Here is a 25,692-nt window from a genome sequence, read left to right as displayed (position 1 = left end):
TTCCAGTTTGTTAAAGGAAGTGGAAAATGTGTCTTTGTAGAGGCAACACCTGTTGACTGGGATTTGAATCCTGCAAGAGAGTTCCATGGAGCTCTCAGAGGAGACGTATGGTGCACACCTCTGATGAAGGCCCCTGCACAACCCCTGACGCCCTCCCAGTTAGAACGTGATGGCCCACGTTCTTCATCCACTGCCCTCCCCCAGCTGCCCAATACTTGTAGGCATCACTGTTTTATTAAAGACTGAACCATTTTACACTTGACTTTCAAGAAGGGGAAACCAGTTTCAAGGGAGTCTTTCTCTGAAACTCGCCTTAGCAGGAAACTCGTTTAGTTCTTTGGACTTTCTTGCATATTTTTCTAACGTGAGGAGAAAATGTCCATTTGTTCAGTTTCTGTCTTTATAACTTGATTTTATCTACATTGTGGTTTTTGGGCTTTTGAAATATTAACAGCTTTCTTTAAGAGAGAGAGAAAGATCATAAAAAGCAGAAAAGAAAGAATGAAATTCAGCCCTTCTGTTTTCAGTTGAATACGATCTGAATTTAGGCAACCAGGGCTGGATTACCTGTGCCAGTAGATTACGTTGTTTCTGTGGTCAGATCTGATCCTCAGAGCAGAATTTCTTTAAAATAGGTATATAGTTTCCACTCTTGTGGTTGGTTAATCCTCAATAAAATGTAAAAGCATAATCTGCCTCTGAGCAATCAATAATTATTAGTAGACAGGTGAACCTGGACGTGTTGGGTTTATATTGTTGTGATTGTTTTGCTTTAATTCAAGGGGATAATAAAGCCTTTGAAAAGGCTTCAACCCAGTGAAGGTTAGTTAGGGTTTAGTGCCCTGCGTGTTTTCTGACTACCCAATTGTGCTAAAGGTCAGCATTGTTTAGACTCAGCCTAAGTGAGATTGATGAATATAGCAGATTTTTATTTAATTGGAAGGGAGAATTACTACTTCATAAGCATTTATCTCCTGAATCCATCATGTTGGAGAAAATGCAGTATCAGTGAACACGAGTAAACTACTCCTGAACTAGATTTTGCACTGTCATTTGAATAATCTAAAGAGTGATTAGTGATTGCTAATTATACCGCCAGCAACCAATTTTTGAGGCACGAACGCATTTCGTGGAGAAGCTTATGTTAACACGTTTGTCTTGAATCTTGTGACGGCTCTGAAGTCATTTCAAGCTAATATTAGACTTCTGAAGAAGGAGGCGTTTCTTTGAATGTTACAATTACAGAATTTATAATTTTTTTAAAAAGCAGGGGTGATGTTTGAGTTCCACATCATCTTTTTCTGAATGATGAGTCTAAATTTGGGGGTGTTGATACATGTGATGTATTTATAGTTTGTGAACTGGTTCTCAGAGCTCATGGGTAGGTGAAATTCTTATTGAAGTTGTTGGGGTTTTGTAAAGTTCCGGAATTGGGCCCGTGGCGTAAACTCAGATCTGTTTATGGTGGAATTGATTGATCACCTTAAATATTTCGCCATGTTTTCTTTCTGGTGTTCAGTTCCACTGCTGATAACAAATGTAGAGTGGGGGCAGGGGGAGAATTTGGCCGCCTCTATAAGTTCTTTGTTCTACCAAAAAGAAAATGAAGTAATTTTGTATCATTCTTACACGACTACAAAAAAAGCTAAAATTTCTGTTTCTAGGATTTTTTTTTTCTTTTACTTGATGGCTCCTTTTACAAAAACAAAATAGTTTCTCCACAAAGCATTATTAGACATCATAAAAAAATACATAACTTTGGCTGAGAAAGCCCTGGGAGTTTACAAGGAAGGAAGATCCCAGAGGGCTTCAGGCCCTCAGTTAAAATGTGAAAACTTTTAAGCATTGGAAAGAAGATTTCTAAAGCGTTGAGCTGTTGTTGTGAGAGGGCCTTTGGTCTCCATGAACTTTTATTTTCAACTCAGTGGGCAGAGTTTTTGAGGTTGCTGTGGTTTGGGTAGGGGACCTTTTCAGAAATGCCAGGCTTTTAGAAAAAAAAAACAGCTTTTCTTCTAATCAAGGCTCCGTTTTAAAGTTTGAAAACTTTGCTGTGATTAGAAGAATGAATTATTTGTCTGCTTCGTTGGGGTTTTCTCTGGGTGCCCAGGCTGCAGGGCATTCTACGCCTGAGCTACCTTGCAGGGCACTGCTGAGGAGGCACTGGGAGCAGGGAGAGCTGCCTGCCTGGACCTGGTCTCACCCGCAACAGGCGTGAGCCTCACTCAGGCTTGTTGAGCCCCGAGCATAGCAGGGAAAGCGTGCAGGGCAGAGAGGTCCAGAGGGGTCCAGAGAGATCCAAGAGACGAGGAACCTAAAAAAAGGATTCCCTGTGGGTCTGTGTTCTGTTCAGAGTTTTTTTTAGTATTGAGACATACGTAAAAAAGAAGAAGAAAGGAAAAAAACACCAAAGCCGTATGATTGTACATAGTACCTGGAGACTACATATTGATACCTAGATTGTTTTTCAGAAGGAAAGAAGGAAGGAAAAGGGAATGAAGAGAGAAAGAAAGGAAAGAAGGAAGGAAGGAGACAAGGGAGGAAGGAAGGGACAGAGGGAGGATGGGAGAGAAGGAAGGAACTACACAAATTATTTTGGTAATTGACGGCAGGCTGCCTTAATGAATTATTTTCAAAATTATTAGTTGCTTTTTTTAATCAAGTGGCTCCCTTTTTGAAATCGGGTAGCAGATTAATAACATTTATAATCTTTCCCAGTCACTGTGCTAAATGCTTATGCATGTTAACTCATTTAATTTTCATACCCAACCGATGGCATTATTTTCCCCATCTTACAGAAGAGGAAACTGAGGTGCAGAGAGCCTAGGTAACATGTCCAGGCCAAATGGCTAGTGTCAAACGAGGATTTGAGCACAGATTATTCTGATTTCAAAGCCAGGCTGCCTCCTTGCCTCCTAAGACCTGGAGTTAGAAGGAGGACCTCGGAGATGTCCATCCTAGCTCACCTGCTCTACTGTATAACGAAGTTCAGGAGGTCAGGTCCCCCCTAATCCTGGGGGAGATGGCCGCTCATGCTGCAGTTCTCTGGAGCACACTGTCACGGGTGTCAGTGGGCTTCTGGCTGACATGGGCACCTGGATGTGACTTTGGCAGCAGACTGCTGACTGAGGACACCCACGGGGGCTGCTTCCTGCGGGGGCACCTTCATGTCAGGTGTTCCTTTCATCTCTAAGTGTTCTCAGAGCTTCTGAGTTCAACCTGGCACCACCACTGGGGAGGTATCCCCCGCCTGCCAGTTACTCTGGCAAATTTGACATCTTATATCATCAAAGGCTTCCTACCTGTTTACTTACAGACATGATTTTCCTTACAATAGGTTAAGCATAAAAACCTTGGGTGTTAAAATAACAGCCCCTTCCATTGCGTAGCATGTCACAGTTTGCAATCACTGTTACAATCATATTTCAAAATACTTATTTATTCATTTTTTCATTTATTTATTTATTTATTTATTTTTGGCTGCGTTGGGTCTTCATTGCTGTGCACGGGCTTTCTCTAGTTGCAGTGTGCAGGGGCTACTCTTTGTTGCGGTGCGCAGGCTTCTCATTGTGGTGGCTTCTCTTGTTACGGAGCACAGGCTCTAGGTGCACGGGCTTCAGTAGTTGTGGCATGTGGGCTAGGTAGTTGTGGCATACGGGCTCAGTAGTTGTGGCATACGGGCTTAGTTGCTCCACGGCATGTGGGATCTTCCCAGACCAGGGCTCGAACCCGTGTCCCCAGCATTGGCAGGTGGATTCTTAACCACTGCGCCACCAGGGAAGTCCACTGATACAATCATTAATAACAGGGAGTTTGCAATCACTGATACAATCATTTAACTGCTCTGGCTTTAGAATCCCATAGACTTAGTGAGAACCGGCTTTGCTGTGGGCTAGATGTATGAATTTAGCAAGTCACGTGACTTCTCTGAGCCTCAGTTTGCTTGTTAGTAAAGTGGGATCATGCAGAGTACCTACCTTAGAGGGTATTGTGAGGATTAAATGAACTAATGCATATAAAGGGGTCCACACAGGGCCTTGACATGTTGTAAAAGCTCCATAAACAGAAGGTGCTTCGAGCACTTGCTTCTCCTTGTGTCCCCCTAGTAGCTTCCAAGACCTGCCTTCTCCCCATTCCCCTTTCTGCCCCTTCCCCCAGGACTGCATAGGAGAAGAAAACATTTTATACAACACTTCCACCGTGTTCAGTCTTTTCAGTACATAACCTCATAAACCTGTGATCTGGGCAGGATCATTCCCATCTTATACTTAGTGAAACCACCACTCTGTGGGATTCAGTCACTGTACGTGCATTGGTTCGTACAGCGAGAGTATCCGAACTGAGGTTGTTGTGGCACCAAAGCTGGTCCTGCTTTCTTAAACCAGGCCATCGCCATACCAATTAAAAACATGCAGTTGTAATGAAGGTGCTGGTGGTTTCCCTTCCACATAGAGCTCTGACTATCTTGACTTTGCCTCGCAGTGCTCTTATCCACATGAGCCTAAAGTGCACATACTTCCAATCCTTGTTTTCAGTGTTTACTTGATGCTTCTTCCTTTGTCTCTCAAGATTTCCACCTGTGTCATCATTCTCTGTGCTTAGCACAGAGTGTCTCGCACAAGTCAGTGCTTGATGAGTATTTACTTAAGATATAAATCAATTCCTCCTTCATATTCTGAGGAATGCTGCATCTCTTTGCCTGCTTTCTAGGAAAGCTGGCTCAAGGCTCCATGCAAGCAAGTACTTGATAGATTAACTGCAGATGAACTGACACTCTTGAGCCCCTGTGAGCCAGGCATGGTGCTGGTGCTTCATTCATTTCTTTCTTTCCCTGCCCCCTCTCAGCCCTTCCTCTTCTCTCCTCATTGATCTGCTCTTCTGTGCCAAGCACCGTCCTAAGTGTGGGGAATAAGGTACAGTCAGCTCTTAAGGAGCTTATATTATTTCTCCTAATCCTCATAATAACCCCATGGGGTAAGTATTTTTAATATAGGAAGAAAATTGAGGTCCATGAGGTTAAGTAATTTGCCCAGGGTTGCAGAATTTACTTGGTCCCTTGTAAGGGGAGGATTAGAATTAGTGTCCTGCCGGCTCCCAAGGCCATGCACCAAGAGATCCAAGAATCAAACGGAAAGAATGATAACAGGAAGGAACTAAAGAGTAATTCCTGGGAGGTGGGCATGATATAAAAATTATAATAGCTAAGACTTATATAGTGCTTACCATGTAAACATTCTCTGTGCCTTATTCACTGAATTGTCATACAAACCCCATGAGGTGCTATTATTACCACTCCCATTTTGCAGATTAAAAAAATTGAGGCTCCAAGGAGGTCGAGTTGCTCACCCAAGGTCATACTTCAAGGAAGTCAGACTTGAACCTGGCAGTTGAGCTCCACGGTCTGTGTCCTTAACTACTACTTTGTTATTCAAACAAACCAGAAAAGTGCCTTAATCATAAACAGGTGCCTGGGACTCACAGCAGTTCCATATATTTAGAACGTGCTCTGTGCCAGGCACTGTGCTCTGAGTGCTTTCCATGCATTTGTTCACTGCAATCTCACACCACTAAGATGAGGTAGGCACATTATTATTACTCACATTTTAAACAAGGGGACACTGAGGTTTAGAGAATTTGCCTAAAGTCTTTCACTAGTAAGTACTAAGGCTGTAATTCAGACCATTCGTCTGTAGCTAGTTACGAAGCCCACATGCTTACTTTTCCTTCTCCTAGGTGATTCTCAGGAAATGATCCAAACGAAAGAAAACATTACCTGCACCATGTTGTCCATTAAAACATTGTAAAAAATAGGAACATTAGCTCAGTGGAACACTGGGCATGTATTAAACAATGACGAACGTGAGGACTGTAGCAGCAGAGGGGAAATCTGCATGATAGCATGTTGAGAGGAAAAGGAATAGAAATTGTACATTCCCTGAGATTACAGTTCACATGTGCACAGGTGCACACGAGGCTGGGGAGCAATGCAGAAAGAGGACAAGTAGTTCACACGTTAGAGGGGTGGGATTGTGGGTCAATATGTTTCTCTTTTCAACCTTAAAAAGTATAGGGCTTCCCTGGTGGCGCAGCGGTTGAGAATCTGCCTGCCAATGCAGGGGACACGGGTTCGAGCCCTGGTCTGGGAAGATCCCACAGGCCGCGGAGCAACTAGCTAGGCCCGTGAGCCACAACTACTGAGCTTGCGCATCTGGAGCCTGTGCTCCGCAACAAGAGAGGCCGCAATAGTGAGAGGCCCACGCACCGCGATGAAGAGGGACCGCCGCTTGCCGCAACTAGAGAAAGCCCTCGCACAGAAACAAAGACCCAACACAGCCAAAAATAAATAAATAAATAAATAAATGTTTTAAAAAAAGTATAATTTCTTCGATAGATTAACACAGGAAAGAAAAAAACGCTTTGCTTAAGAGAAGGATATTTTGTTGATTTATCTCAAAAGTTCAGGCTAGTTTGAAGTTTCTTTGGGTCCGGCAGCCAGGAGTGCCTGACTCCTGAGTTTTCGGAGGGGGAATCCACATCCTCTAATACAGGCGGTGAGAAGAAATGCAGGAGAGGTAAACAAACAAACAAAAACCTAGGAAAGGCAGTGATGTCAAGAATCAGTACCAGATGATGTGCACAGCGAGTAGCCTTGGCTCCAGTAATCTTCTTCAGATTTTCTGTTTTAATAATATTGTAATAATAGCAATAGAAACAAAGAAAAAGTCTGCCAACATTGGGTAAGGGTAGGTATGCACCCCACCCCCCGAGAAGTGGAGGGGAAATGAAATTTTTACAACCTGGTTATGCAATTATGTACATTAACTCTGATGTTCCCAGAGATATTTTCAGAGCAGAGATCTGCTTTTACATTGAGTTTATCTTCGACAGGAGATGGCACTGAACACCTTAGCTTTAATTTTCTCTAGTCTCTGGAGACTGTTGGTGAGTTCATGATCTGTGAAATATCAGCATTGGTGTACCTTCAGGGTTCCCTCGCTAATTCTTGTATATTGCAAACAATGACACCTTAATTAATCTCTTTGCCCACTTTAGAGTTTTCTATATTGAGTTTTCCTGAAGTAAGAAGGAGCAGTAACATTACTGAGCACATATTATGTGTTTGTTATTATTTCAGACACAGCTTAGTGCTAACAACGAGACTTTAAGGCATGTGTAATTATGCGTATTACAGTAGAAGTTAATGGTTAGGTTAGAGTCAGATTCAAACCCTGGCTCAGCTGCTTACTGGCTGTGTGATCTTGGGCAAGTCATTGCTCTGATGATGATGTTGACGAGGATGATGGTACTTCATTGAGAGGCCACGTTCCAGGATGTGTCATTAGTGGACTCACTTGCGTCATGCAGTGATTGAGACCCCAGCTGATGAAGAGACATGGGGACACTGGTCACGTGGATCAGCCAGAGGAGTGGATACAGTTAGCTAGAAGGAGGGCAGAGTTCTTTTCTTTTCTCATCTCACTCATCTGTTCTGGTTCAAGCATCGAAGACTTAGACTGTTGCAGTGGCCTCCTACTAGGGGGACATTAAGTCCCAGTTTGCCTGGGACAATCCTGGTTTACACATATGGTCCTGGCAAAATTATTACTAACACTGCTTTTCAGTCTCAGAAATGTCCAGGTTTAGATGATAAATGATATGGTCTCCTGCTTCCCTTTCCCTCCCCACTAAAATTGTGTTTAGCAGCCCCCGATGGAGCTGCCCACAGAACTGATTTGTTTATGCCACACTCTACTCAAAAACTTTTAGAGGTTCTCAACCATCTACTGAATAGAATCCAGACTCCTTAACCCAGCCCTGAGTACAGAGGCAGGGCTTTTATGTGCACATGCCCCTTAGCATGTTACAGAGTGCTAGTTATACAGGATAGTCTCAGTAAACACGTGTTGAATTAACACCTGAATGAATGTGTCCATTCACGCTCAGGCTGCTTGTCAATTTCTTGAGCGTGTCATTCTTCTGCCAGCTTCAGGGACTTTGCATATGCCGTTCCTTCTGCCAGGAACACTCCTCCCTCTTTTCCCTGGGGTAGTAACACATGTCTTCTTACTCTTTAGCTGTCAGTTTAATGCTGCCTCCTCTGAGAAGCTTCCTTGACTCTCACAGATTAGGTCAGACCTTTCTTTTTTTTTCCTCTACCCTGGCTTTCTTGGTAATTATGTCTCTATTTGTGTGATTATTGAATAGCTGACTTCTGCACTAAACTCTGACCTTCCATGAAGCCAGAAACTGTCTTGTTCCCTGCTATGTCCCTACTGTATAGCTCAGTGCCTGCAACATACTAGCGCATAAATAGTTGATAAACGGACAGCGGGATGAATGAATGTAAGTCCCCTCACAGCCTGCCCTTTCTGAGCCAGTGCAGTTCATGTCACCTGGTTAAAGCCTTCCAATAGCGTCTTGGCACACTTGGAATAGATGTGAAGTTCTTACTGTGGCCAGCAAACTTTGGGCCCTTCCTAACTTTCTGACCTCAGTTCGCACTGCCCTCCCCCTTCTTTCCTCTCCTCCACCATACTGGTTTCCTGGCTCTTCCTCACACCCTCCAAGCCCACTCCCACCTTGGGCCTTTGCAGTTGCCTCAACATCACCTCCTCCGAGAGGCCCTCAGCGTCCCTGCCACCTAAAACAGCACCCCCATCTCTCTCTATCCCATTCCAGGGCTTCGTTTCTTCAGAACACTCATCATGCTCTAAGTCATCTTGCTTATTTGTTTTGTCTGTCTCCACCACAGAATATAAGCTCCCTGAGAGCAGGGACCTTGCCTGCCATGCTCATCACTAGATCCTCAGAGCCTGGCAAACAGTCAGCACTAAATCACTGTTTGGTGGGCGAGGGAAGGAATAAAAGCAGCGGCAGCGTGGGGCTGCCCCTTGGAGGCAGGGCAGGGACCCCTTCCTGGAACCCAGCAGCCCCTGGGGCGGGGCCTGTGGTGTCACCATGGCAACCCACTGACCTGAGGTACCTCCTGGAGAGGCCACAGCTGCCCGCCTCCTGGGCCCACTTTCCACAGCATCCTGTGTGTCACCACCATGGGGAGTCCCGGGGAGAGAGGAAAAGCAGCATCCTGGTGCATGGGGGGACGGGAGCAGGCCCCGGTGGCATGGTTCTCCTGATAACGACCAGGGCCTGGGGGAGGGGACACTGGGGTGTGCTCTGGCACCTCCAGAGGGATCTGGGGCCCTGTCCTCCCTTGGTAGCTGCGAGTGTGGCATGTCAGCTCTTTCATGTAGCATTTCTAAAGCTGCAGGTTCCTAAAATAGGCCTCAGCACAGCGCCCCAAAAGACTGTTGATATAAAGAGAATGAATAACGCCTTCTATTAAAACCTAGTGACACTTTATAAGTCAGGCGGTGTTTTCTTCAGGTATTGCATAAGTCAAAACTCCCTGTTCTCATCCAGTTCCTCAGAAACAAAGCTCATCGTGTTACTCCCCCACTGCTTAAAAATCATGGCTGGCTCCCAGCTGCCTGCAGGCTTCTTGGCCTGGTGGGTGAGGCCTTTGCAATCTGCTCCTAATGGAATCTCCCACTTGTCTCCCACCACTCTTTGGGTCACGGGTCAGTGGGCTCTTCACCTTTCTCAGAACCCATTTTGTGCCTTTGTCTGCGACGGTGGCCCTCTTCCCCGGAATGCCCTCCTTTCCTCCTTGGTCTGGCCGATGCCGACTCCTTTAAGGACCAGCTGAAATGCCTTCCCCCCACCCTCTGTGAAGCAGCCAGGCCGAGCTGGAAGCACCTTATTGTAATCTAGACGTACTCCTGGTTACCTGCTGGCTTAGCAAGGCAGGGTGCCGTGGTGACAGCCAACAGCTTTGGGGTCAGACAGACCTGTGGTGGTGACATCACCTAGCTTCTCCGAGACGTTCCTCTTCACAGATCGGAGTTGTTCAGGTCTCTGTTTCAGAGCTGCTGGAGGTGAGCAGAGGTGAAGCAGAGTGACCGGCATGGAGAGGACGCTCAATAAATGCTAAATGTCACCATTGCCGTCTGTCCCCATCATGGCTGTGAGCACCTGCTGGATAGAGACCAGGCTTTCCTCATCTTCCCACAAAGCCAAGCATGCTCAGTGCCTCACCCGTATCATTTCAGTTAATCTTTGGAGAAACCTGGGAGGCAGGGCTTTAGGAAGGTTCCAGAACCATGTCAGTGTCACATAGCTAGTGCGTAGCAGGACTGCGATTTGAAATCCAGTTGTTCTGACCCCAGGCCCCACATTCTTCCTGGCCTGCCTCTGTCTTCTCTTTCATCTTGTATGGTCTCCCCCATGGCCACTCCACATCAGCCCCCGGGCCTTCTTCCAGTTCCTTAAATAGGTCACACGTGACCCCACCTCAGAGCCTTTGCCTCTGTGGTCCCCGCTGTCAGGACTTTCGAAGGCCCTTTTTGCTCCCTCACCGCGCTCGGTCTCTGCTCAAATGCTGTTTCTTCCCAGAGGCCTTCCTGGGGAGGACCCCCCGTCCAGCATTCCCCGTTCCTTCATTCTGCTTCGCTTCATCACGGCCATCACCGCCAGCTCTGTGCCCGACACCGCTCCAGGCTCTTGGGAACTAAGTGCTGAACAAGATCCTCAAGGTTGTTAGAACTTACAGTTTTAAGAGTGGGGGACATCAATAATAAAAAAAAGAATGCATAAGCAACCAAGATACTTTCAGGTCCTGAGACCCTGGTCCATCAGAGATATCCTGCTGTACTATATTGGCTTCCTGTTAAATAGCTTTTGTCCATCTCTTCTGTTAGAACTTTACACTGAAGACACTTGATAACTATATATTTGCAAAAATGAATGGATAGACGGATGAGAGAGAACAACTAGCCTGTGCCCAGTAGGATGCAGCAGGAAGAATAAGCATAGGCTTTGGAGACTGAAGATCTGGGTTTGGATTCTGACTTTAACACCTTTGAACTGTGTGACCTTGGCCACACCACTGCCAACGAGCCACTGCCATGTTCAGTCTCCTTATCTGCAAAGTGGTGTAAATTTCTGTCTCATGAGGTAGACTGTCAAGCTCAGATCAGGTTCTCCGTGTCAGTGTGCTCTGTAAACTTCAAGGATTACCTGCCTTCTGACAACTAACTCAGTTGGCTCCTCCTGCCAGGCCAATATATGTTCATGAAGCACTGCTCTGAGTCTTGGACTGCCTTGGACGTGCCATGGCTCCGATACAGCTACTTCCTGGTTGTTTTTGCTGCTGGAAAGGGAACCAAGTCTCCTAGGAAACCCAACAACCATTTATGGCTCATTCTATGAACTTGAGAAAGTCACTTCAAATTGGGGTTTCCAAATCTCCGATATGAAGTGGGGAAGAGTGAAGATTTGCCTCTAAGGAATGTGGGTTAAACTCCTTATCAGATGAAAATCTATAAGGCATTATCTGCATCCTCCTTCCTGCCCATGATCCCAGATGAGTCAGGTGAGGGATGCCTCGCAGCCCAGGAGCCTATGCCCACAGCCGTCAATAAATCCTGTTGGGCACTTAGAGCAAGCTTGGTCCTTACTAAAAGGTCAGATGGTTTGTTTTTTTTTTAAATCAGTCATCAGTTTTATACACATCAGTGTATACATGTCAATCCCAATCGCCCAATTCAGCACACCACCATCCCCATCCCACCGCGGTTTTCCCCCCTTGGTGTCCGTACGTTTGTTCTCTACATCTGTGTCTCAACTTCTGCCCTGCAAACAGGTTCATCTGTACCATTTTTCTAGGTTCCACATATATGTGTTAATATACGATATTTGTTTTTCTCTTTCTGACTTACTTCACTCCGTATGACAGTCTCTAGATCCATCGACGTCTCAACAAATGACTCAATTTCGTTCCTTTTTATGGCTGAGTAATATTCCATTGTATATATGTACCACATCTTCTTTATCCATTCGTCTGTTGATGGGCATTTAGGTGGCTTCCATGACCTGGCTATTGTAAATAGTGCTGCAATGAACATTGGGGTGCATGTGTCTTTTTGAATTACGGTTTACTCTGGGTATATGCCCAGCAGTGGGATTGCTGGATCATATGGTAATTCTATTTTTAGTTTTTTAAGGAACCTCCATATTGTTCTCCATAGTGGCTGTATCAACTTACATTCCCACCAACAGTGCAAGAGGGTTCCCTTTTCTCCACGCCCTCTCCAGCATTTGTTGTTTGTAGATTTTCTGATGATGCCCATTCTAACTGGTGTGAGGTGATACCTCATTGTAGTTTTGATTTGCATTTCTCTAATAATTAGTGATGTTGAGCATCTTTTCATGTGCTTCTTGGCCATCGGTCAGATGGTTTTTATGGATCAAGAATGAGGCAGTTGGGGGCTTCCCTGGTGGCGCAGTGGTTGAGAATCTGCCTGCTAATGCAGGGGACACGGGTTCGAGCCCTGGTCTGGGAAGATCCCACATGCCACGGAGCAGCTGGGCCCGTGAGCCACAATTGCTGAGCCTGCGCGTCTGGAGCCTGTGCCCCGTGACGGGAGGGGCCGCGATAGAGAAAGGCCCGCGCACCGCGATGAAGAGCGGTCCCCGCACCGCGATGAAGAGTGGCCCCCGCTTGCCGCAACTGGAGAAAGCCCTCGCACGAACCGAAGACCCAACACAGCCAAAAATAAACAACAAATAAATAAATAAATAAATAAGAAAATCCTTTAAAAAAAAAAAAAGGAAAAAAAAAATAATAAGTTAATTACGTTGTAACATAACTTTTAAAAAAAAAAAAAAAAAAAAGAATGAGGCAGTTGGGAGCAGGAAGTTATCCAAGTGTGAACTGAGCTCTCCTTCTCCCATGTCCCAGAGCACAGCGCCAATACTGCCACACTGATCACAGTATTAGAACTTTTGCTTCAAGCCTCAGTTTTCATATCAGTAAACAGAGATATTAAGACATACCACATCATATTGTTCTGAGGTTTAATTCAGACCGCACGTGTGAAAACTTGCATAGTACCTGGCACACAGTAGGAACTTACTGTTGTTTTCTGAAGAAAGTAATACATTCAACAACATGTATTTACTGCACAATATCTGTGGGGCCAGGCACAGTGCCAGCCACTGGGGACAGGTGAATAAAGATGACAGGGTGGCTGCACTCATGAGCTGGCGGAGTAGCACCTTCCTTGCTTTCTTGATGGCAACTAGAGGGCAGAAACCAGCCTTACTCATGTTTGTATCAGACTCACTCTACTACAGCTTCTTGTATCTAGACAGTATAAAATATTTGTTGAATTTTCCTTTCTTTATTTGGAAAATTGCCTTTGATGTGTTGTCCTTTTTCATGCCTTATGTAGTAAAAAAAGAAAATGATTAGGAAATTCTGTAGATATGTGGATGTACCTCCTTACATGCTGTGCATTCTTTGATATCATGTGTGTCAATAAAGTAACGTCCATTGAGGCCAGACTATAGGAGAAACTTCATACCAGGCACTATTGGAGAGTCAAAAGAAATAGAATAAAATGGACAGCATTCTTAAGATGTTTATGTTTTGAACTGAAGAGCCTGTTATGTATAACAAAGGCTTGCAAAGAAATATGTAAGTGAATTTAGCAAAAATTGTAATATGTAAATTGAGTTTTAGCAAAAGTTGTAATGCAAGGCAGACTGTGATCAGTGCTGCAATATTGACACCGTGTTTTGGAAACCATATGGGACACAGAATAAGGAGAGCTCAGGGTACACTTGGAGAGAGCGTTGTGGTTATGACCTGAGATTGAATGCTTGTCCTAACCCTACCTCTTACTAGCTGGGTGACTTTGGACAAGTCACCTAATCTTTCTGAGCCTTAGTTTTCTCATCTCTAAAATGTGCATATTAATAGAACCTACCTTATAGAGCTGTTATGAGGATTAAGTATGGTGGTGTATGGAATGCATTTGCATAATGCTTATAAGGGCTCAGTATATGGTGGCCTTTATTAAGTCACTTAATGTACAAATGAGTAAGATAGATGAACACAGTGCTTTATTAAAAATTCAATATACCTGTCATTCTGGTTGAGTAATTCTTGATCTTTGCAAGACAAAAATCCATTATTAGTAGTTTTAAAGTACATAAAGTTTACTTCAGGTGACCTAAATAGAGGCCTTCCAGTCCTGTGGAGCAACCTAACTTATGGGACACGAGTTTCAGATGCCACTGTTGAGGGTCCCCCTAGGGAAGAAGACGAACGTCAAAGGGCTCCAAGGCCCATGGCCCATATAGATATTTCAGAGTGTTGCATCCATGCAGTCTGGAATGCAAGCCCTTTGAATGCACTGGAAACCCCCATGTCCAGAGCAACACATGTGATGGTTCTGCTGTATTTGGCACTGCTCAGACCCCATCTGAACTCTCAGAGCTCATCCTGAGTGCGACATGTTCAAACAGACATAGAAGACAGCCAGAAATAGATGAACAGGATGGCAAAGAAGTGGGAACAATTTCTCCCAAGAAAGAGCTGAAACAAGTGGAGTACTTTGACTAGAAAAATGGAGACAGGGACTTCCCTGGCAGTCCAGTGGTTGGGACTTCGCCTTCCGATGCAGGGGGTGTGGGTTCGATCCCTGGTCGGGGAGCTAGGATCCCACATGCCTCGGGGCCAAGGGACCAAAACATAAAGCAGAAACAGTGTTGTGACAAATTCAGTAAAGACTTTAAAAATGGTCCACATCAAGGGCTTCCCTGGTGGCGCAGTGGTTAAGAATCCGCCTGCCAATGCAGGGGACACGGGTTCGAGCCCTAGTCCGGGAAGATCCCACATGCCGCAGAGCAGCTAAGCCCGTGCACCACAACTACTGAGCCTGCGCTCTAGAGCCTGTGAGCCACACCTACTGAGCCCTTGTGCCACAACTACTGAAGCCTGCGTACCTAGAGCCCGTGCTCCACCACAAGAGAAGCCACCGCAATGAGAAGCCCGCGCACGGCAACGAAGAGTAGCCCCCGCTCGCTGCAGCTAGAGAAAGCCCGCGCGCAGCAACGAAGACCCAACGCAGCCAAAAATAAATAAATTAAAAATAAATAAATAAAAAGGAAAAAGAAAGGAAAATGGAGACATGGTGGCTTCTCCCTATATCTGCCGTCTGCAGCAGAGACCAAACTTACTCTGTGTTGCTCATGGGAGCAGAGCTGGGTAGCAGAGTGGCTACAGGCATAAGCCATGAGTCAGAGAGCCCTAAGTAGGGGCAGTGGGTGGGGGAAGGGAGTACTTGGGGAGATTTCTTCTCTCTACCCTCTTTCTCTTCTGAAACCTTGCTTTCATCTCTCTCCGGGGTTGAGGCTGGGCAGTGTGGGGAGAGGTACAGCCATCAGCAAAATTCTTTGACTTGAACTCTCGTGGGTGGGTGTTGCCTCTCTTGGCCCACATGGTGCTCAGAGCCACCGCCTCTCTAGGATGTTGCCATGAGTTCTTCAGAGGGTGTGCCCCACCAATCACTGGGAATTCTCACCTGCAACAGTAGGCCCTTCCAGGACTCCAGCGATAACAGGCCTGATCCTGGCACAGGCAGATGGGTGAGAGCGAGAGTGTTGCCTTAGTTCCCTGTTTCTGATGAAAGAGGGTGGTGGTGTATGTGTGAATGTTGTGTGCCTACATGCACGTGAGAGTGCGAAGGTGTGCATACCTAGCTGGGAAGACCAGGGACTGGCCCAGAACAATAGAAATTGCTTTTGGTGGTGTGCTTTGGTGGAGGAAGGGGCCGCAGATTTCAGGGAACGCCATCCAACATCAGCCATAGCTGTTGCCAGGGAAAATGTGCCAGGACTTGAAAGGGTTAGAAGATCTGAGTAGACACATTCTAGAGAGTTCTGAAAAGAATTCCAGAGATTTGCATCCAGATGTGGTTTTGCATAAGATGTGATGAGAAACACCCATCCTGTGCCATCACAGCTTTGAAAACATTACAGGCCATTTGTTTCTATGTTGTGCATTTGGAATCTGGAAGGGGGTAGCGTTTTCATGTTTTGAATCTCTCTGCAGCTCAGTGTTTCCTTAGAAATACCAGATTTCCATATACTCTTTAACAAGCTGGCTCCTGTTCCTCCCCTGATATTTCTCTCCTACTTATTTACAATTTTGGAAGCAGCTTTTAAAAGAGCAGTTTGTTGGGACATAGAATACAAACCAAAACCCTAACATTTCTCCCTGCTGTTGACGTTTGCTTTCCCCTCACTACACAGCTTACTCGCCAGCGTGAGCATGGCTTCCTTTTACAATATGTTACTAAGAGCCAAGGAAAAGTAATGATCTTTTCCTTGGCTCTTTGAATTACGAGGCATCACATTGCTCGATTAAGCTTCAGTTGCTCTCTAGGGAAACTGGAGATGAAAATCCTTACTTCAGAGAATTGTCCAAATTCAATGAGATAACATATGTAAAGGGCCTGGCATGTTAAAATAGGGGTTCAGTAAATGCTAGCTCCCATATTATGAAGAAGGCAGCGGGAGACAGCACTGTTCAAAAGCACACATCCATAGGTATAGTCAGTTCTGCTGTAATACCACATATGCATTCCCCCAAATCGCCATCATTCTACAAAATTGCACAATAAAAAGTACAGAGATCACTGGAATAATAGGCTAGGGGCACAACACTCAAAAACTTTGTCAGTGACGTATGGGAAAAGAGATAGGAACCTAATAGAATAGCACAGTTTTACACTTGTTAAATGGTTAAGAGGCACATAAATACAGTAAATATGGCATTTCACCTTGGACTTGAAGTTGCTTTTGAAGCTCTACGAGTCCTTAATAGTCTTTTTTTTATAATACATTTTTTTTTAAAGGATGATAATTTTGAGAAACAGTGACCCCAGGGCAAATTTAGGCAGTTCACATTCTATTGTATGATGGGTGGGGGACAACATTTAGTGCCATGTCAAATGAGTTTCTTAAATTTTTATTTATTTATTTATTTATTTATTTATTTATTTATTTAATTTATGGTTGTGTTGGGTCTTCGTTTCTGTGCGAAGGCTTTCTCTAGTTGCGGCAAGTGGGGGCCACTCTTCATCGCGGTGCGCGGGCCTCTCACTGTCGCAGCCTCTCTTGTTGCGGAGCACAGGCTCCAGACGCGCAGGCTCAGCAGTTGTGGCTCACGGGCCCAGTTGCTCCGTGGCATGTGGGATCTTCCCAGACCAGGGCTTGAACCCGTTTCCCCTGCATTGGCAGGCAGATTCTCAACCACTGCGCCACCAGGGAAGCCCTATAATACATTTTTAAAAATTAATTTAATTTAATTTATTTATTTTTGGCTGTGTTGGGTCTTTGTTGCTGCACACGGGCTTTCTCTAGTTGCAGCGAGCGGGGGCTACACTTCGTTGCGGTGCGCAGGCTTCTCATTGTGGTGGCTTCTCTTGTTGCGGAGCATGGGCTCTAGGTGCATGGGCTTCAGTAGTTGTGGCACACGGGCTCAGTAGTTGTGGCTCGTGGGCTCCAGAGCGCAGGCTCAGTAGTTGTGGTGCACGGGCTTAGTTGCTCCACGGCACGTGGGATCTTCCCGGACCAGGGCTTGAACCTGTGTCCCCTGCATTAGCAGGCGGATTCTTAACCAGTGCGCCACCAGGGAAGCCCTGAAGTTTGCTTTTGGAAGTGGACTTCGGAAGGGCTGCAGCTTGTGTGTTATTGTGAAATGTTAGAACGTGGGTTATCTGGGCAGGTGTGGCTCACAACCCACACTGTAAACTCAAGTAGCTGGTAGATGTTTGAGGTGTGAGCACGTGTGCATTTTTGCATATTCCTACAGGGCTTAGTTCAGCTAGGTGCAGTTTTCTGCATTCATTCGATGTTTTTTAAGGAAGAAATCAAGCATAAGCAAACAGAAAGTTTGTGCTAGGCACAAATTGTTCCCTAATGTATCACTTGCATTGAACGCATTTGTGTTTTCAAAACAAGCAGTATAGCAGAAATGATGTACTTAGCTGATGCTGTTGAATAAATGAATGAATAGTGGGTGGTCTAGATCAGTGATCCCCAACCTTTTCGGTACCAGGGACTGGTTTTGTGGAAGACAGTTTTTCCACTGATGGCGGTGGCGGTGGGGGTGAGGGCTGGTTTCGGGATGATTCAAGCGCATTACATTTATTGTGCACTTTATTTCTATTATTATTACATTGTAATATATAATGAAATAATTATACAACTCACCATAATGCTGACAGGAGGCGGAGCTCAGGCCGTAATGTGAGGGATGGGGAGAAGCTGTAAATACAGATGAAGCTTCACTCGCTTGCCTGCCTCTCACCTCCTGCTGTGCGGCCCAGTTCCTAACAGGCCATGGATCGGTACTGGTCCGTCGGCCCAGGGGTTGGGGACCCCTGGTATAGGTGATAGAATAAGCATTATGCTACATTGTGGAAAGTACATTTGTAGCCTTTGGAATTGGATTTTTAAAAAACCATGGTCTTCTGGATTTCAAAAGTAATGGATAACTATTACAGAGCTTTTGATGCCTCCTCCTGCAGTGACCTTCAGTCTGTGCTTGGAAGAGCCCCTTCAGGGGTCGCTGGCAAAGGGAGGGGAGCTGCAAGGTTCCCTGCCCTCCTCCTCTTCAACCAGAGCCCTCAGGGTTGTATCTGCTTTTCTTTTTTGTTTTCTTTTGAAGAAAGGGTTCTGCTGCTAATTTACAAGTCTCCAAACCACCACTAGTGATTCAGTTGACCAAATTTTGTTTTACAAACTAGTTCTCAGGAATGTGTCTTTTTTTGAAGAAACATAATCCTCAGTTGGTACTATTGGGCTATGAATACTCCAGAATTAGTAGAATTTGACCAAGAAATACTCAAGTGGGGCTTCAAATTACCATTTTGCCTCCAAACTACTCAGCCAAGTCTCATCAGCAACGGTGCATGTGGGACTTCCTGTCAAATCCAATTCCAGTCTGGGCAGATCTCAGATGAAAGTTGATGGGCATTTAAATCTAGCGCATTGATGATGTTCTCTTCTCTTCACAGACACCAACAACATGATTTTCTTTCTTTTCATTTTTAGAGAGCTGGATTGAAAGATGTCTCAACGAAAGTGAAAACAAACGTTATTCTAGCCACACATCTCTGGGGAATGTTTCTAATGATGAAAGTAAGTGCTTGAAACTCATTCTTCCACAGTGTCCTGGATGCGGACTGTGTCCTGATGAGGAATGGTGCTTCTAGAATGCTAGACTGGGGCAAGTTACCTGAAACAAGAGGCTCTCCAGCCATTTATGAAATACCCCAGGCCCTCCCTGTAATATCCTGCAGTAAGGAGTGCAATGCAGTCAGGTGAACATGGAAACTGAGGCCACGGCACAAACTTGCTGTTTACACATTTTTATTGTCTGAGTCCCTAAAGACCCCATCTCAGTGATGCTCCAGTGGGAAAATGTGGACCTTGAATGGGAAAGGCCATTCCATGTAGATGTGGGTTTAAAGTGTGTCATGGGACTGTTGTTTTAGAGTCGTGAATGTCCTTGGTGTTTGAAAGTAACCGTTTCTCCTGGATCTTGGGCTAGAGAATTGGTATTAATGGACAGATACAAACTGCTCTGTTTACACGTTTCCCTGTGTTATGTCAGACTGGGGCTGTGGGTGCCTTATATTAAGAGCAGAAGACTACTTGGGACTTGTATTTGTTCCTAAAGCACTGCAAAAAGGGGACAGCTTATTATAAAAGTCATTTCTGGCAGGGACAGAGTGTCTCTCTTGGTTGGTAAAGAGCATCTCCTTAGTTCAATTTTCTCGAAGATTCAGGGAATCTTCATGGAAGATTTAGCCATACTGTTGTATGTCACAGTAGTTTTTCTTTTTCATTGCTGCATAGTACTCCACTGTATGCATATATCACAACATATATATCAATCTAAACGTTGATGGATATTTAAATTGTTTCAAGTTTTTGACTGTTTCTTAAGCATCTCTGAACATTCTTTTTTTAAGTGTATTTTATTGTGGTGGAATATACCTAACATAAAATGTATCATTTTAACCGTGTTAAGTATATAATTCAGTGGCATTCAGTACATTCCCCTTGTTTTGCAACCATCACCACCATCCACCTCCAGAACTTTTTACATCTCCCAGACTAAAATTCTGTACCCATTAAACAATAACTCTCCATCCCCCTTTCCCCCTAGTCCCTAGCAACTACTCTTCTACTTTCTGCCTCTATGAATTTGACTACTGTAAGAATCTCATTTAAGTGGAATCACATAGTATTTGTCCTTTTGTGACTGGCTAATTTCATTTAGCTTAATGTCTTCAGGGTTCATCCATGTTGTAGCATGTATCAGAATTTCCTTCCTTTTTAAGGTTGAGTGACACTCGCTTGTATGTATATACCACATTTTGTTTATCTGTTCATCCACTGATGGACATTTGGACTGTTTCTACCTTTTGGCTATTGTGAATAATGCTGCTATAAACATGGGTATACAAATACCTGGTCGATATCTGCTTTCAGTTCTTTTGGATATATAACCAGACGTGGAATTGCTGGATCATGTGGTAATTCTGTGTTTACTATTTTGAGGAACTGCCATATTTTCATGGTGGCTGCATCATTTTACATTCTCACCAATAATGTGCTAGAGTTCCAATTTCTCGACATCCTTGCCAATACTTGTTATTTTCTATTTTTCTGGGGGGTTTTTTGTAATAGTCATTCCAGTGTATAAGGTAGTATCTAATTGTGGTTTTGATTTGTATTTCCCTAATGATTAGTGATGTTGAGCATCTTTTCATGTGCTTATTGACCATTTGTATATACACTTTGGAGAAATGCCTATTCAGATCTTTAGACCATCTGTTAATCAGATTGTTTATTTTTGTTGTTGTTGAATTGTAGGAATTTCCCTAATGATTAGTGATGTTGAACATCTTTTCATGTGCTTACTGATTATTTGTATATATTCTTTGTAGAAATGTCTATTCAAGTCTTTTGACTGCTTTTAAATCAGATTGTTTACTTTTTTGTTGGTAAATTGTAGTTCTTTATATATTTTGCATATTAACCCCTTATCAGATATATGTTGTGCAAATATTTTTCTCTCATTCTTTGGGTTGCCTTTTACTCTGTTGATTGTGTTCTTTGATGCACAGAAGTTTTCAATTTTGATGTAGTCTAATTTATTTATTTTTTCTTTTGTTGCCTGTGCTTTGGTGTCATATCCAGGAAATCATTGCCAAATCCGATGTCATGAAGGTTTTACTCTATGTTTTCTTTCAAAAGTTTTATAGTTTTAGGTCTTATGTTTAGGTCTTTGATCCATTTTGAGTTAATTTTTATATATGGTATAAGGTAAGGATTCACATTCATTCTTTCATTTGTGGATATCCATTTTTCCCAACACCATTTGTTGAAAAGACTGTGCTTTCCCCATTGAATGTTGACACCCTTGTCAAAAGTCATTTGACCATGTATGTATCTGGACTCTCTATTCTGTTCATTGGTCTATACGTCTGTCTCTATGCCAGTACCACACTGTTTTAATTACTGTAGCTTTGTACTAAGTTTTGAAATCAGGAAATGTGAGATCTTTAATGTTGTTCTTTTTCAAGATTGTTTTGGCTATTCGGAGTCCCTTGAGATTCCATATGAATTTTAGGATGGATTTTTCTATTTCTGCAAAAATGTGTTGTTAGGATTTTTATAGGGATTGCATCGAATCTATAGATCTCTTTGGATAGTATTGACATCTTAACAATATTAAGTCTTCCAGTCCATAAACACAGGATGTCTTCACATTTACTGATGTCTTCTTTAATTCTTTCAGCAATGTTTTATAGTTTCAGTGTACAAGCCTTTTGCTTCCTTGGTTAAGTTTATTTCTAAGTATTTTATTCTTTTTGGTGCTATTGTAAATAGAATTGTTTTCTTTCTTTTTTTAAATATTTATTTATTTGGCTGTGTTGGGTCTTTGTGGCACGCCGGCTCTTTGTTGCAGCGCGCAGGCTCCTCTCTAGTTGTGGAGTGCGGGTTTTCTCTTCTCTAGTTGTGGCACGGGCTCCAGAGCATGTAGGCTCTGTAGTTTGTGGCACATGGGCTCTCTAGTTGAGGCGCGTGAGCTCAATAGTTGTGGCACTCGGGCTTTGTTGCCCCCCGGCATGTGGGATCTTAGTTCCCCGACCAAGGATCAAACCTGCATCCCTGCATTGGAAGGTGGGTTCTTTACCACTGGACCACCAGGGAAGTCCCTAGAGTTGTTTTCTTAATTTCCTTTTTGGATTGTTCATTGGTAGTGCAGAAAAATGCAGCCGACTTTGTATGTTGATTCTGTATCTTGCAACTTTGCTCAATTCATTATTAATTCTAGCAGCGTGTGTGTGTGTTCTTCTTCTGGTAGTATGTTGAATAGAAGTGGCAAAAGTGTTCCTCATCTTAGAGGAAAAGCTTGTAGTCTTTCCACTGAGTATGATGTTTGCTGTGGGTTTTTCATATAGGCTTTAACTCTGTTAAAATAGTTTTCTTCTCTTCCTATTTTGTTGAGTATTTTTATCATGAAAAGATTTTGAATTTTATCAAATGCTCTTTCTGCATCAATTGAGATGATCATGTGGTTGTTCTGTTAATGTGGTTTATTATATGAATTGCTTTTTGTATGTTGAACTATCCTAGCATTCAAGTAATAATCCCACTTGGTCATAGTGTATAATCCTTTTAATACACTGTTGAATTATGTTAACTAGCATTTTCTTGGGGATTTTTGCATCACTGTACATAAAGGATATTGATCTGTAGTTTTCTTATAGTGTCTTCATCTGGCTTCGGTATCAGGGTAATGCTGGGCTTGTAGAATGAGTTTGGAAGTGTTCACTCCTCTTCCATTTTTTGGAAGAGTTTGAGAAGGATTGGTCGTCTGAATATTCTTGTGGACATCCTCTTTTGTGAACTACCTGTTCAGGATTTTACTTGTCAGGTTTTGTTGCTATTGTTGTTATTTGTTGTTGTTTTTTGATTGTGCTATTTGTCTTTCCCTTAATGATTTGTAAGAGTTGTTTTTATATTTTGAATAGGAGATATTTGTCAGATAAAAGTATTGAAGTTTGTGGTCTGCCTTTTTATTCTTTTAGTGGTATCTTTTGATGAACAGAAGTTCTTACTTCTAATAAAACCCAGTTTATCAGTGTTTTTCTTTTATAGTTAGTACTTTTGTGTCATCTTCAGAAATTTTTGCCTACCTAAGGTCATGAAGATTTTCTTCATGTTATTATCTAGAAGTTTTATTATTTTACCTTTTACTTTTCTATCAACAGACATCTGGAATTTTTATAAATGGTGTGAGGGAGGAGTCAAAATTCTTTTTTTATTTTTAATTTTGACTGATAGAGCACCATTTTTTCTGAAAAAAATGTTCTTTACCCACTGGTCATAAATCAGGAGATCATATACATGTGGATCTATGTCTTGATCTTTATTCTGAATCATTGGTCTGCTTGTCTGTTTTAGAGCCAGTACAATAGTCTTTATTACTGTACCTTTTATGGTACATTGTAATACATGGTGGCATAAGACCTCTTTTTCAAGATGGTTTTGGTTAAGTTCTTAATATTTCTATATAGATTTTAGAATCAGCTTATCTATTTTCACATGCACAAAAAAAATCTAAGATTTTGATTGGGATTACATTGTATCCACAGTTAATTTCAGAAGAATAACATCTTGCTGACATCAAATTTCTAATCTGTGTATGTGCTTTAAACCTCCATGTGTTAGATGGCCTTTAGTTTCTCTCAACAGTGTTTTGTAGATTTCAGTGTAGAGATTTTGTACATCTTTCATTAGATTTATTCCTAGATAATTGATATTTTTCAGTACTATTGTAAGTAGTATTATTTTTAAATGTTTTCTAATTGTCAGTTGCTAGTATATGAAAATGCAATTTATTTTTTAGATAATGACTGTAACCAGGCACTTTGCTAAATTTGCTTATTATTTATGAGTTTACTATGAACATAATCATGTCACCGGATAATGATAGTTTTGCATTTTCTTTTTTATAGTCTTCATATTTTTATTTCTTTTCTGTGCCTTAGTGCACCTGCTGGAACCTCTACTGCAACGTTGAGTTGAAGTGGTGATAGCAGACATTATTGCCTTGTTCCTTACCTAGGGGAAAACATTTAATGTTTCACCACTAAGCATGATGGTTGTTATGAAGTTCTTGTAGGTATCATTATTGAATCCCTGGTTTGCTGAGGGACTTTTCTTGAATGGGTGTTGAACTTTATCAAATGGTTTACTGAGCTGCACATATGAGCTGATCATATGTTATTCTCCTTTATTCTGTTAATGTCATGAATTACATTGATTAAATTTTTGAATGTTAAACCAATCTTGCATTCCTAGAAGACACTGCACTTGGTCAAAAGTTTAATTTTTGTATTTTTCTAGGTTAGATTGACTACTATTTTGTTAAGAATTTTGACATCTCTGTTTATGAGATTTATTGACCAGTGATTTTCCTTTTATCCTCGTCAGGTTTTGGCATCAAGATTATACAGTCCTTATAAAAAGATGTGGAAACTCTTTTTTTTCTGCTCTTTTGAAAAGTTTGTGTAAGATTGGCTTCATTTATTTCTTAAATATTAGGAAAAACTTAACACTGAAGTCATCTGGGTTTGGAGTTTTCCTTGAGGGAAAGTTTTTAATGATGGATTCAGTTTTTAAAATAGCAATAGAATTATTCATATTTTTCTATTTCTTGTTTTGTTACTTTAAGCAAATTGTTATTTTTAAGGAATTCATTTCATCTAAATTTTCAAATTTATTTACATGATATTGTTTAAATTTTCCTTTTATTACTTTTTGTCGTGTTTTTAGCATCTACAATATTGTCCTTTCATTTCTGATATGTTTTCTCTATTTTTCTTGATCAGTTTTGCCAGAGTTTATCAACTGTATTAGTCTTTGCAGGTATCCAACTTTTGGCTTTTTTTTTTTCTCAATTTACTTCTTTTAAAAATTTCATTTACTTTTGCTCTTTTTTCTAGTTTTTCCTTCTGTATACTTTCTTTGAGTTTAATTTTTTGTCTTTTTCTATTGTGAGATAGACGTCTAGATCATTGATTTTCAACCTTTTCTAAGACAGACATTTAAAGTTATAAAATTTCCTCTAAGTACTACTTAACTGTATCACATAATTCTTCTGGTGTCATACTTTCATTACCATACAGTCAAACTTACTTTCGAATTCCTACTGTGATTTCTTATTTTACCCATGATTCATTTAGAAATCTATTGCTTCACACCATTGTAAGGCAATTATACTTCAATAAAGATGTTTAAAAAAAAAAAAAAAAAAGAAATCTATTGCTTTATTTCTAAAAACTTGGGGATTTCCTAGTTGCCTTTCTGTTACTGATTTCTATTATAATCCACTGTGGTCAGAGAACATATTCTGTATGACTTCAATATTTAAAATTAGTGAGACTTGCTTTTTTGTCCAAACATATGGTCTGTTTGGCAAATGCACGTGTATGCTTGTAAAGAATGTGTGTTCTGCTGGTTTTGGATGGAATGTTCTGTAACTATCGATTAGGTCAGGTTGGTTAATCATGTTATTCACATGTGCCATATCCTTATGGATTTTGTTGTTGTCTGTAAGGCACTGGAAGAGGTGCTGTATTGTGGTTATCTATCTCCTCAGTTTTGTTAATTCCTGCTTCACGTGTTTTGAAGTGTTCATTTCTTAGAAATTTAGTATTGTTGTATCCTCCTGTTGAAATGATCCTTTTTATCATTATT

At 42.3% G+C, this 25,692-nt stretch overlaps 1 protein-coding gene across 3 annotated transcripts in view; it reads left to right on the top strand.

Annotated features, from left to right (window-relative positions):
* The window catches only part of RFX4 (regulatory factor X4), a 167,041-nt gene that overhangs the window by 8,852 nt on the left and 132,497 nt on the right, over positions 1-25,692 (top strand). For all 3 annotated transcript variants that reach the window (XM_007165734.2, XM_007165733.2, XM_057556340.1), the window contains exon 2: positions 18,964-19,050. In XM_007165734.2, the coding sequence (XP_007165796.1) occupies positions 18,964-19,050 (87 nt within the window). The remainder of the gene's footprint in view (positions 1-18,963; positions 19,051-25,692) is intronic.

The sequence above is a fragment of the Balaenoptera acutorostrata genome, chromosome 11 (assembly GCF_949987535.1).
Source record: "Balaenoptera acutorostrata chromosome 11, mBalAcu1.1, whole genome shotgun sequence".
NCBI lineage: Eukaryota > Metazoa > Chordata > Mammalia > Artiodactyla > Balaenopteridae > Balaenoptera > Balaenoptera acutorostrata.
The sequence above is the reverse complement of the archived record's forward strand: the minus strand, read 5'-3'. Positions and strand labels throughout refer to the sequence as shown.